This window comes from Oncorhynchus mykiss, chromosome Y, assembly GCF_013265735.2.
Source record: "Oncorhynchus mykiss isolate Arlee chromosome Y, USDA_OmykA_1.1, whole genome shotgun sequence".
Lineage (NCBI taxonomy): Eukaryota > Metazoa > Chordata > Actinopteri > Salmoniformes > Salmonidae > Oncorhynchus > Oncorhynchus mykiss.
In genome coordinates, this window is record NC_048593.1 from 16,608,840 (window position 1) to 16,623,117 (window position 14,278).

The following is a 14,278-nucleotide window of genomic DNA, read 5'->3' on the forward strand; positions in this document are numbered from 1 at the left end:
TCATTCTCTGGCCACTCATGTTGCTGTTTTCGTTGTTCATTTCACCGTTGGTTTTGGTTGGAGGGGAGAGCTTGTTGCCGCGGACTGGGAAGGTGTAGCCTGAGGTTACACAAAGACCATAACTGAGTCCTGGCCTGACTAATTCAGTTGTGTTGAGTTCTGAGGCGTGACAGTTGGTTGTGTGTGTGTGTGTGTGTGTGTGTGTGTGTGTGTGTGTGTGTGTGTGTGTGTGTGTGTGTGTGTGTGTGTGTGTGTGTGTGTGTGTGGAATGATGAGATGAGCTGTAGTATATGAGTGTTTTATGGGATGAGGGGAATGTGATTTATTTGTTCTCCTCTTACCTTAGGATGAGGTGCACTCCACGTCCGAATCTCCCCCCACCTTCAAACCCCCACCCCCCCCAGGGGTGCAGAGACGCCCCAGCAGACGGGACCAGGTCAAAAAGCTTCCCTCCTCCGAATCCTCCCATTCTGGGCTCTACTTCACCGCCCCCTCCCGTAACCCCCCCATTGACCAGAGGGGGGAGCAAGGACCCCCCTCCTCACCCAAGGTCCCCCATAAAAAGGATACCTCAGTCCCCCCTAAGAGGGACCCCTCTGCCCCCCCTAAGGAGGAGATGGCAACTGCCCAGCTCTCCATGGTCAACAAGCACCCTATAGGCCCCTTCCCCCGAGTCCAGTCCCCTACTAGGACCACCAAGCCTGCCGCCACCTCTCCATCTCCACCCCCTCCGCCGCCGCTCACTGCCCCATTCGCACCCCCTCCGCTTCCCCACAGCCAGGACAAGTCCTCCCCTGGCTCCAACAAACAGCACTTTGTCATGGTGGAGGTCCATAGGCCCAATGCAGAGTCTGATGTCAACGAGGTGCGGTCACTCCCCCAGGCACGAGGTAAGAGGCATGGGGGACAGCCAGGATTACTGAAGGGAGGAGGTTGGAAGTTGGACTCCGAAAACCATGAGAGCTGATTTGGACGCAAAGGATTGGTTACACAAATAAGAGGAAGTGCATGTCTATGTGTACTCATGGGTGTATGTGTTTCTACCTGAGTGTGTCCCTATGCCAGTCTCTAACCTCCTGCACCCATCCCCCCACCCCCCAGGTGCCAACCTGTCCCAGCTGTCAGACAGTGGACAGACGCTGAGCGAGGACAGTGGGGTGGACATTGGCGAGTCAGGGCGTTTCAGCAAGGAAAGCAGTCCTCGTCCCGGCCGCATACGCCCCCCACGACATCCCCAGGGGGCAGGAGGGGACACCCCCTCCAAACCGGTGAGGAGGACACACCAGCGGGAAGAGTGAAGACACAGAGAGAGAAAAGAGGGAGATGGATGGAGGGTTGACTGGATGGATTGGTGGATGAATGGATGGATGATGGATGGTGGGGGGGGGAGCCAAAAGTGACAAGAATGACAAGAAGAGAAATAGAGCCAAGTTGTCTTCTTTCACTTCTCCCTTTGTCTTGGGGCTCGTTCTCAATCCTAACTGTGATTTCTTTGTGTTTTCTTCTCTCTTTTGTGCACATAGTTTTTCTTTCTTTGCTCATTGACTCATTTCTGTGTCCTTTCAAAGATTTCTCATCCATTCAATCATATCTCATACTGCAGTAGAGGTCTCTCGTGTCCTCTGCCTGTCCCTTTATGCTTATTGCTGATTGGTGGTTGGGTGGAAGGGAAATTGTTGATTCGTTCCAAACTGAATGGGTGGACCAATAGGTAACAAAGGTGCAAAAGAAAAGTGTACATGGCCAGACCAGGCAGACTCTCCAAGGTGAATATCTGAGTAAAAAAGCTGAGTTATGTTATCCACCCTCTCTCTCTCTGTCTTTTTGCAGCCGGGTCTCTTGGAGCCCACCTCCACACTAGTGAGGGTGGCAAAGAGTGCCAGCACCCTCGGCATCGCCATCGAAGGGGGTGCCAACACACGCCAGCCCCTGCCACGCATCGTCACCATACAGGTGGGTGTCAAACAGCCTAACATCCCTCCATCTCAAGTCATCTCCAAAATGACAGTTTGCCTGGCAATCCCCGGCACCTGTCAGAAATGATCCAACCATGGTACTGTTTTGCGACTCTGCGCTGTCATTGGTCCGTGCCGCCTCCTCTTCAACACCTGGCTACGCAACGCAGCCTCTGTCAGATCAGTCTGCGTTTACATGCTGGAAGTAGAGAACTCAAACAGAGCTTTTAGAGGTTTATAACCTTCAGAACACAAGTGTTTATTGGAAATGTCTCATCCTCAGAGAGTGGGGTCACAGCCAGGGTCTGCCATTCAATGGCAATTCTGGAGCAATCAGGGTTAAGTGCCTTGCTCAAGGGCACATCGACAGATGTTTCAACTTGTTGGCTCTGGGATTCAAACTAGCCACCTTTCGGTTACTGACCCAATGCTCTAACCTCTCGAACCACTAGGCTACCTTCCGCTCCACATGTGGCACGTTCTGTGTTGGTATGCTAGTGAGAAACTGCTGCAAAGAGGGAGGGGTTTATATTCAAATATTGCAGTAGCCATGGCAACAGGGTCGAACATAAACCCTGTGATCTTGTGGCTGAGGTAAGATGTCTGTTGGGGGCTAGTTCAAGATGGCCCGAAAATATTTTTGGTTTCTCGAATTGTTCTGGCAATTCTGACATAGAAACGTCATTGGGAGGAAGGATGTTTTGATTGGCTTTGTACATTTGTTTCACACATGTTTTTTAATGATGAAAGTGGCCATTTTAGGCCTATGCATACCTTCTGTTTGACCCTATGATCTGTGAACTGTACACGAAACAGACAACATCTTGGTGACATTATGCTTCTTATGTGCTCTCAAATATGGTGGTGCTCATAAAATGGATCAGAACTTTCCAGCCTCTCTGGAAATGTGATGTACTTGTAGAGTACGTATATTGTTCCAAATAATGTCTTAAAAAGACAAAATCCAAAATTGTACTCTTGAGATGTCACTATTAATATATTTAATGTTGAATAAATGAATGTGAACATTTCTATTTCCGAATCTAGACATACTGCATATGTTAGAGCAGTATAACGTCACCAAGGTGTTGTCTGTATCGTGTACAGTTCTCGGATCACAGGGTGTTACAGGAGGTAAGGGCCTAAAATGGCCCCTTTCATCATGATAAAAAAAAGTGGTAAAATATCAAAATCAGGTCAAACATCCTCCCTCCCAATGAAGTTTCTACATGAAAATTGCCAGAACAATCTGAGATACCCCAAATGTTTAAACCTTGCCAGGTGCTTGACATGAATGGATTACTCTAAGAGTACATCAAAATGTTTTTAGCTTTGTTCCAAGCACCCTTTAGTTTGTTTACGCAAGAAGATAAAAGTTGAGCATGTTCTCTCCCTTTACCTGAAAGAGTACATCCACTGAGAGCACTGACCATTATGTGGAATAAAAGTGTTGCCACCTTGGCTGAAGGCCACAGCTATAAGAAGCTGAGGGTAATAACAGTGAGTCTGGCTCTAGCTCTGTTCTGCTCTGATTTGTCTGTGCCTCTATTGATTAGCATAAAGACTGAGGAGAGAGGAGGGCTGGGAAGGGAGCTGTGCTGTTCTCTGGAGTTCAGTGAACCACTGAAAGCCCCAGCTCGAAAGATGCTTTGGTGAGAATGGCGTGAAAGGCTAATGAAAAATAAAAGAGCCACTGATTGCGAGGAGAGCGACAAAGGCTCTTGCTGGGAAATCAGCATATTCAAAATCAAAGAGAGCAAGAGAGGGAGAGAGGGAGAGGGAGAGAGGGAGAGGGAGAGAGGGAGAGAGGGAGAGAGGGAGAGGGAGGAGAGGGAGGGAGGGGTGAGAGATATACAGAGACAGAACAGAATATGTTATACAGTGTGTTAATAATAAAGGGGACGTGGACTGAGAAAGGGTGCAGAGAAGGGGAGATAGGGGAGGAAGAGAGAGAGAGAGAGAGGCGGGCTAGCGACAGACAGGCATGAGTGGGTTTTAATTCCGGGACCGTAGCTCTCCTCATCAACGGCTGTAATGGAAATGCACAGACAAAATGCATGAGCCATGATATATGGACGCGCTCTCCTCTCTTTTGTCTAATCCCCCCTTTCTCTTTATTTATGTGTTTTTTTCCGCTTTTCACTATCTTAGGAGTTGGGAGTCGGCACAAGGTACCCGAGCGTGCTCGCCAACCAGGCTGATTTTCATATCAACGTGGCACTGCCACGCTCCCCTACCATGATATCACAGTGTCCACAATCAGTCACAGGGGACACGGCCTCATCAGCATTGATATTGGTTGGGGGGGGGGGGGGGGGTCGGATGGTCCAATCAACCTCTCCCATTCCACTGTAGTTCCAGTGAAGAACCCATGCCATTATCAGAGAGGTTAATATAGGACTGGGCGTTAATTGGCTCGAAATAACCTATGGAGCTATGCCTCCCAAATGGCTCCTTGTTTCCTATGTAGTGCACTACCTTTGACCAAAGCACATCCTTGGGACGCAGACTCAGAGCTACAAGCCATATCAATGACTGTAAACAGGGCTCACATCATACCCTAGCAACATTCCTGAACGATTGCTTACTCACACCACACCACACTCACACGTATGCACATATAGAGTATTCACAACCGTTCACAACACCTAAGACGTTTGCTTCATTCAGGATGATACATTTGGGAATCATACCTAGGTCCGTCTGGTGCTCCCCGGGCCCTGTACAGCACTACAATAGTATTTTAGTAGTAACGTTAGTTTTCCTCTTGTAGCTGCAGTCTCCCAGGTCAGCGCAGTCCACGATGTGGTGAACGTTCCAGGCCAGTAGCCCTGTAGAGTGAAGGCGCCGCTGCGGCCACTATCACTCCGTACCACTCTCCCTGAGCTGCTGCTGCTGCAGTCCCTATCACAGGCATCTCCATGTCGCTCCAGTGGCCGGGGGTAATTGTGGCCGGCTCGGTAAAAAAAGAGAACCAATAATGCTCTAAATAACAAAACGTATAGTGATAATCATGCAGATAATGCATGGCATTTAAGGGACTGGAACTGTGGTGAGAGATGAGCTCACAAAGGTCCTTTTGCTTCCTGGTTCGTTAGCAGTTGTAATGGTGACCAATTGCCAACGAGCATTTGACATCTGTTTGTGCTCTCTTCATCACTCATTTTGTTGGTCTTCCTCTCTCTCGCTCTCCCACAATCTCTCTCTTTCTCTCAGAGGGGCGGTTCGGCGCATAACTGCGGGCAGCTGCGGGTGGGTCAAGTGATCCTGGAGGTGAACGGGGTTTCCCTGAGGGGCCGGGAGCACAGGGACGCCGCACGCCTCATCGCAGAGGCCTTCAAGACCAACGAGAGGGACCACGTGGACTTCCTGGTCACTGAGTTCAACGTGGCGCTATAGGAGGAAGTAGAGGAGGTAGAGAGAGAGAGACTTGTCATGGAGAAAGAAGGGACGAGGTATAGGCACAGCAGAGGTAGAGAGGAGAGGGGGGCTGTTGGGGCAAAGTGGCATAGGCCTACATACTGTATTTTACATGGGTTCACCTACCAACTACCCTTGGTCCCTCCACCTTAGTATCCTTCAGTTTAATTCAAGCTTAAGCTACTCTACTAGACGCGGATACAGTTGCACTCTAAGTTGAGTTGCACCCATGAGATTTCAGTAACATTTTACTTGACAGCCAGTTTCATGACACATTCATAACCATGTCATAATATGTCATAACAGCTGACATGACTTGTCATAACCATGTCATAATATGTCATAACAGCTGACATGACTTGTCATAACACTGTCATAATATGGTCATAACACTGTCATGACCCATACGGTTACACATGTTGTGATATATATTGTGTTGTTTTATGGCTGGTTATAAGAGTGCCAAAACCCACATTTATTCAAAAGAGTTTTTTCCCTGCCAAGAAGTTTCCTTTCGTTTGAAAGTTTGTTTCTGAAACCGTCCTGTATCACTTTACTTGGAACTGAGAAAATACACTTTATGACACTGTCAAGAAGCATTACGACCATCATAATCATATCAGCCAGACAGGCCTATCACGTACATGCCCTTATATCAGTCATCAGTCAATAAGAGGGTGTCTTGTCTTGCTCCTGAAATCTGCTCCTTCATTCATCCCAGTCATCAGCAACAGAGCATTGGGGTAGGTGAATGTCTGACATCAACATGTTTGCTATAACAATGGTAATTTAAAAGCAAAAGATATAAACTCAGCATAAAAATAAACGTTCTCTCACTGTCAACTGCGTTTATTTTCGGCAAACTTAACATGTGTAAATATTTGTATGAACATAAGATTCAACAACTGAGACATAAACTGAACGAGTTCCACAGACATGTGACTAACATAAATGGAATAATGTGTCCCTGAACAAGGGGGGATCAAAATCAAAAGTAACAGTCAGTATCTGGTGTGGCCACCAGCTGCATTAAGTACTGCAGTGCATATCCTCCTCATGGACTGCACCAGATTTGCCAGTTCTTGCTGTGAGATGTTACCCCACTCTTCCACCCAGGCACCTGCAAGTTCCCAGACATTTCTGTGGGGAATGGTCCTAGCCCTCACCCTCCGATCCAACAGGTCCCAGACGTGCTCAATGGGATTGAGATCCGGGCTCTTCGCTGGCCATGCTGGAGGCCATGCTGGATGTCAGGATGAGCCTACAGGAAGGGTACCACATGAGGGAGGAGAATGTCTTCCCTGTAACATACAGCATTGAGATTGCCTGCAATGACAACAAGCTCAGTCCGATGATGCTTTCCTTCGATGATAAACGCAAATCCGACCATCTCCCCTGGTGAGACAAAACCACGACTCGTCAGTGAAGAGCACTTTTTGCCAGTCCTGTCTGGTCCAGTGACGGTGAGTTTGTGCTCATAGGCAACGTTGTTGCCGGTGATGTCTGGTGAGGACCTGCCTTACAACAGGCCTACAAGCCCTCAGTCCAGCCTCTCTCAGCCTATTGCGGATAGTCTGAGCACTGATGGAGGGGTTGTGCGTTCCTGGTGTAACTCGGGCAGTTGTTGTTGCCATCCTGTACCTGTCCCGCAGGTGTGATGTTCGGATGTACAGATCCTGTGCAGGTGTTATTACAAGTGATCTGCCACTGCGAGGACGATCAGCTGTCCGTCCTGTCTCCCATGTATTGCCCTGGCCACATCTGCAGTCCTCATGCCTCCTTGCAGCATGCCTAAGGCACGTTCACGCAGATGAGCAGGGACCCTGGGCATCTTTCTTTTGGTGTTTTTCAGAGTCAGTAGAAAGTTGTTAGCTGTGTCTTAACAACCGTTCCACAGGTGCACGTTCATTCATTGTTTATGGTTCATTGAAACAGTGTTTAAAACCTTTACAATGAAGATATGTGAAGTTATTTGGGTTTTTACAAATTCGTTTTGAAAAGACACTGTTCTGAAAAAGGGATGTTTCTTTTTTTGCTGAGTTTACAACATAAAGATACTGTTGACATGTAGGCTTTGGTGTAATGGAATATTTTACCTTGTGTGGTAGGTTATGTGAGTTTTACCACTCTTATGTAGGTGTCATAACCAGCCATAGAATAACGCAATATATGTCAACACAGGTCTAAATATATGTGTCATGATAGTGTTATGACATATTATGACATGGTAATGACCGTGTCATAACGTGCTATGACGCTGGGTGTCAAGTAAAGTGTTACCGAGATTTCTCCCTTGGATCATGGACTTCTACAGTCCTTGTGACCTTGGTTTGTGGGATACTCCCTGTAGCAATCCCTTCTCTTGCCTGTGTGTATCTATATCTCATGTGCTGTCACTCTTTCTGTGTTGGCTAGTGGCTACATTCTGTGGATCTCAATTGGACACTTGGACAATGAGGCCATCGGCACTAGAGCTCTAGCTGAAGATGTGCTCCTACAGTGGTCAGTCTGCGGTCGGTGTCTCCTAATCCATGTCAGTCTGAGAGACAACCGCACACGTTAGAGGCACGAACTGTGTCCCAAATGGCACCCTATTCCGATATGGTGCATTACCTTTGGCCAGAACCCTTTGGGCCCTGGTCAAAAGTAGTGCACTAAATAGGGAACAGGGTGGGACGTAGGCTCGTCATCCTTGCAGCAGAGAGGAAGAGGCAGGGGGAAACACCATTTTCCAATGCCATTTTGTTTTTGTATGTGTACAAATGAACAAATGTACATACAACAAAAATATATATATAAAGATAATCTATGAATTATAAAAACCTAATCTTATATGCTTAAAACAAAAGAATACTTCAAAGTGTAACTGTCCCTTAATCGCTCCGCTTTTCTGCAATCGTGTCCTCAAGTGAAGAGTAATGGAGATGATTGTGATTTAATTGCCCTCTCTGGCAACGCTAGTGTTTGTGTTTGCGCAGAGGGCTTGCTGGGACCTGTGTCACCTAGTAATTACAAGCCTAAGAAGTGGTAATGAGGCATTGGGGAAAAGGAACTGCTACAGAAGCTCTCTCTGAGACACACTCCCAGAACACACACGTGGACCAGCACACGCACGCAGACATGCCGTTTTACCACACACACACACACACTCTGTCACACGCACACACACTCTCTCTCACACGCACACACACTCTCTCTCACACGCACACAAAGCACACACCCACATACATACATACGGGAATGAGGAGGGAGTCATGCCAATCAGAAAGAAGAGAGGAAGGAGGAACAAGAGGATTATTTTGTTTCCTCTCTAGGAGAGAGAGGGGGAAAGGGGGTGTGCAAGGTAGTGATGGGAAGTTTGTCTCTTTTTATTGACTAAGATTTTTTTCAGCTCGTTCAGTCAAAAGAACAAATTGTTCGACTCATTTCGTTAATTTGAGTCAGTAATGCCCAGAGCACACATGACCCCCTAACGCCGAACGATTAACTGAAAAATCATAATTCTGCAAGTCTCTCGTTCACATTTCGTTCACCATAGCGGGCTTATTGGAGCTGTCATTTGTGACTGAGACATGTAAATGTGTGCTATAAACAGTGTACATTTGTGGATTGCTAGGCATACAAATAAGAGTAGCCTATTTCTTCATACATTTGAAATGAGGTGTGGTTGTGGCCGCAACCGGTCTAGATTGTAAAGGACTCTTAAATGACTGCCGTGAGGGTGATAAGCACAATGTCATTAGTGAACTGCAGCCCACCCCCAAACGATTTGTTCTCGAGTTCGAGTTTGTTGAGCAGAGGCTGTGTATGATTTGGTTCTACAAATCTGTGTCCATCATAACATTCAATATAAGCATTCATTATTGCAATCAATTATCAGTTCTAAATATGTTTTTTTTCTTCTTCTCTATGCTGGTGATCTATTTCCCTGCGCACATGACAGAGAGTTGAGGGTCGGGGCACGTCTCTGGAGCCGCTGAGCCAGAGGAGCGTGTATTAAAGGGGAATTTCACCCTGGGGGAACCTGGGCTTGTTTTCATTATGTCTGCGGCATTTCGAGGACAGTGAGATGTAATTGCCCAGGAGGAAGACAGGTCAGGAACTCACAAGCTGAATCATACACCCAATGACGGCTTCCGGTGTATTGGGGGGGGTTGTCCTTTTTCAATAAATAAACAGGAAGTCTTTCAGCGATATTCCTATCGGCAGATTCATTTTCAAATATACAAGCTGTCACATTTCAACAAGAATTCGACAATGGAGCATCTATTAGCCACATGGTGACATTCAACCATACATGTTTCAACCGGAATATAGATTCTAAATAAAGAGTTGGATTTAGCTAATGTTAGAAGCTCAGCTACAGCCGATGCCAGCACCAAGAGGGCAGATGACAAACACAGTGCCTAGCTAAGTAAGTTATTTTTCCAGAAAGCCACCTAGCTAGCTAGCTAACTTTAGTTTATCTACATCAAGTAATCAGTTCATCTACTGAAACCCATATTGTGTATTGCTGGCAAACAAACGTATTACAGTGGGGGGAAATCTAATTATTTTTCTCTTTGCTAACTTATGTAGGAAGCTAGCTATCTCGCTAACTAGCTAAGTCAGCTAGCTAAACAACTACCGACAGCCAAATCGATGACTAAAAATCGTTTTACAATCAGAGATCTTTTGTGTCTCGATAGATATGTCGTAGATGTGGCTAGCTACTAAACAGCAAGCTACAATGTTACACCCACCCACCCACCTAAAGCTAGGTTGACCAGCAAAGGTTAGCGCCTGCTAACTTGTTATGCGCCACGCCTCACATTTGTAACTTGTTAGCAAACTTGTAACATCAGCAACTGGAAATAATTTGACTAGCTAGCTACAGTATGTACCGTAATTGACGAAGGTTGAAATTGGTTATGATTATGCCCTTGGATGCATTTCAATCTCACAGAATTATTAGTATGACGCAATATAGGATTCCCGACAGATATAAATAACAAGTAAGGCATTTCCAGCCAGCTAGCTACATAAATTTACTAGCAAACAGTGAGGAGAAACAATAATAGAAAAATTTACTGTTGTAAATCTCTAAAACTGCAGCTGGTTTTACAAATATTTCCCACAGCATGCTTGATAGACATGGCTGTAGGTAGATACTGTCTGCCTACCTACCCAGGCACATTTGTACAGTCTGGTCACTGTAAAATGGTTGAGGGTTATGCCATATTTCTTTCTATTAGGCTAGATCTTGATGTAAATGTAATCTCTCTGCCTGTGCACATGTATGCGTGTTCAACTAGTCTACCCTAATGTTGATGTTATGCTGGCACGGTTCAACTGTTTGCTCAAACTGTTCAATAGAGCATAATGATCATTTTTCTGTCTTAAAGACAACACCGTTTGGTGCCTGGACAACTTCCTGGAGTGGATTCTAGACACAGAAACAGGATTAATTTGCCTGCGAGTGTCATTGTAGCAGAACTGTTTCCTGTGAGCTGTATCCATCTCGAGCGATTAGATTAGACATTGCGCTGGATTTCAAGAAGATGACTCACGAGGAGCTGAATGGCAGTTTGATCTTGACAACACTCCTCCCACAGTTTTACAAGCATTCCCTGATCTTACTGTGTTTCTTTGGAATGGCAATTTTATCATGGCCACCTCTCTCATCATCTGCTGATCACCAGTTCTCTTAGCTACAGATTGTTACACCAGATAACACCAGTGATTTGATTTTGATTTGGGTATCCATTCCTGAGAAATCAACCTTAGCGGTGCAGTCTTTGTCCTCGATTCGGGGAAACAGGAGTCTCTCAAAATGTTTGTGTCCAGTTGCAGGGGTCAGTTTGAATTTAGAAAATGCTCCGTTATTACATTTATTTATTTATTTGTTTTTACTCCATCAAGTAATCAAACTATGTGCGCCGCCATCGTGCGTATTTCAAGTCTTCTCACACTTTGATCGAGACAGCTATCTGTCATCATGACATAGAGCTCTGTGAGAGAAGACTTGAAATAGACAAGATGTCGGCAAAAAAATCTTTGGGTAAATCACATTATCTGGTGTAACAATCTGTAGCTACAGTTCTCGGCACTTGTGTGTCTCTACACCTGAGACACACTCTGACACATTGAACTGTACTACACGTTTCATACAATTATTTTTGTTTGTTACCTTTACCATATAACATTGTTGTTCTCTTGAGTTAGCGTTAAATAGTGTACAATCTCCTCTATTTTAGATTTTGACAAATAAACAAACATTCTTTGGATATCTGAATATCTAGCTTCTGTTTGACACCACAGTGCCCTGGACAGCTTATATTAAAAATCCTCTGTGAATCCATAAGGGCAGACAAATGTTGATGACAGATTCCTGATTCTAATAATTAGCGGGTTGATAAGCTGAACCAGGTTAGTGACAACTGGGTTTGGAGTGAAAACATAAAGGAGGGCACTGTACATTTGGAACATATTCAGACCCCTTGACTTTTCCCACATTTTGTTATGTTACAGCCTTATTCTGAAATGAATTTAAATGTTTTTTTCCCTCATCAATCTACACACAATACCCCGTAATGACAAAGCAAAAATATATATTACAGATAAAAAACAAATATTTTATTTCCATAAGTATTCAGACCCTTTGCTATGAGACTCAAAATTGAGCTCAGGTGCATCCTATTTCCATTGATCATCTTTGAGATGTTTCTACAACTTGATTGGAGTTCACCTGTGGTAAATTCAATTGATTGAACATGATTTGGAAAGGCACATACCTGTCTATATAAGGTCCCACAGTTGACAGTGCATGCCAGAGCAAAAACCATGCCGTGAGGTCAAATGAATTGTCCCTAGAGCTCCGAGACAGGATTGTGTTGAGGCACCGATCTGGGGAAGGGTACCAAACATTTTCTGCAGCGCTAAGGGTCCCCAAGAATACAGTGGCCTCCATCATTCTTAAATGGAATAATTTTGGAACCACAAAGACTCTTCCTAGAACTGGACGCCCGGCCAAACTAAGCAATCGGGGGAGAATTGCCTTGGTCAGGGAGGTTACCAAGAACCCAATTGTCACTCTGATAGAGTTCCAGAGTGAGAAACAATTTCTCTGGTTTGATGAAACCAAGATTGAACTCTTTGGCCTGAATGCCAAGCATCACGTCTGGAGGAAACCTGGCACCATCCCTACGGTGAAACATAGTGATGGCGGCATCATGCTGTGCGGTGTTTCAGCATCAGGGACTGGGAGACTATTCAGGATCGAGGAAAAGCTGAACGGCGAAAGTACAGAGAAATCCTTGATGAAAATCTGCTCCAGAGCACTCAGGACTTAAGACTGGGGTGAAGATTAATCTTCCAACAGGACAACGACCCTAAGCACACAGCCAAGACAATGCAGGAGTTGCTTCGGGACAAGATTCTGAATGTCCTTGAGTGGCACAACTAGAATCCAACTAGAATAGAGACCTGAAAATATCTGTGCAGCGGCGCTCCCCATCCAACCTGCCAGAGCTTGAGATGATCTGCAGTGAAGAATGGGAGAAACTCCCCAAATACAGGTGTGCCAAGCAGACCCAATAAGACCCAATAAGACTCAAGGCTGTAATCGCTGCCAAAGGTGCTTCAACAAAGTACTGAGTAAAGGGTCTGAACACTTTTTATATATTTGCTGAAATGTTTTTAAAACTGTTTTTGCTTTATCATTATGGGGCATTGTGTGTACAAATTGTTTTGGAATACGTCTGTAACGTAGCAAAATGTGGAAAAAGTCAAGGGATCTGAACACTTTCCGAATGCACTGTAGCTCTCCAGGAACAGGACTGGCGATCCCTGTTCTACATGATCTTATGCTGAGCCACACTGGCTGCTTTTACACAGGAAACCCAATTCTGGTATATTTTCCACTAATTGGTCTTAATCACATCAGATCTTTTTCAGAACTGATCTGATTGTGAAAAAAATATCAGTATTGGGCTGCCTGTGTAAATTGTCCGGCTTCTGTAAGCTTTGTACTTATGGCAATGGGCTTGTCCTGTCTGCGGTGGACGGCCAGCTGGATAAGACTCTGCCGAAAGTGGTAATAGGGCTTTTTAACCACCAACTGTTTGTTCCTCTTGCAGAAGATTTGCTGGTACTGCACGTCTGCTGGAAAGACATGGTTGTGGTCTTAGCATTTTACCCTTTTTTGTGGAAGGGACACCTTTATGGGTAAAGGTATCAACCAAATGGGACTGGCTAGAGCATTGTTTAGGGACAATGAGGGGACATTGGAGCTGGTTTTGAGGGGAAAGATCAGTCAACGAAGTCAATGGTCTGGGTGGCGAAAGAAGGTGTGAAAAGTCTTAGGAAGGCAGTTCAATAGCAAATGGCACCTCAATAGCTCTCATACATAACAGTATATTTACTGTCTAAGCACAACCCTGCACAACCCCCCCAAAAAACTTCCTCTTCTCAAAGTGCTGTTTGTAAACCTCCCCCAGCCCATTGACTTTGACAGATCATTCTTGTCCATAGTGGCCCTTTGCAGTGGAGCTTTGTAGACGTGTCTTTGTATTGTGTTTTGAGAGTTTGCAGAGAGAATAATGAGGTGGTTGTGTCATCACTGTTGTCTTGATTTTATACCTTTTCAGTGTCCTTTGCTAGTTTCTGTCCCACAATCTCCTCGTGCTCCATAACCATAAGGTGTGTCCGCTCCGTCATGCTTGTGTACCCAAAATGCTCCCGCTTTGGGGTATTTTTCAGCAGGGCACTGTGGAATGACTCCAGACAACCTGAGATTTTACAATAATAACGGGTTAAAAGAGAAGCGGGGTAGACTAAATTGACTACATGGTCTGGAAGGTACTCTGTGGTACTCAGGCTGCCTCAACCACTTATAATCTCATAGCACAAACCAAAACAAACAC

General features: G+C 45.3%; 1 protein-coding gene across 1 annotated transcript in view; it reads left to right on the forward strand.

The window, feature by feature from the left end:
- Positions 1-6,299, forward strand: part of LOC110509333 (whirlin-like) — a 153,771-nt gene extending 147,472 nt beyond the window's left edge. The window contains exons 9-12 of the mRNA XM_036967240.1: positions 347-890; positions 1,000-1,268; positions 1,831-1,953; positions 5,172-6,299. Coding sequence (XP_036823135.1) covers positions 347-890; positions 1,000-1,268; positions 1,831-1,953; positions 5,172-5,354 — 1,119 coding nt within the window. The 3' untranslated portion in view covers positions 5,355-6,299. The remainder of the gene's footprint in view (positions 1-346; positions 891-999; positions 1,269-1,830; positions 1,954-5,171) is intronic.
- The last annotated feature ends 7,979 nt before the right edge of the window (positions 6,300-14,278 follow it).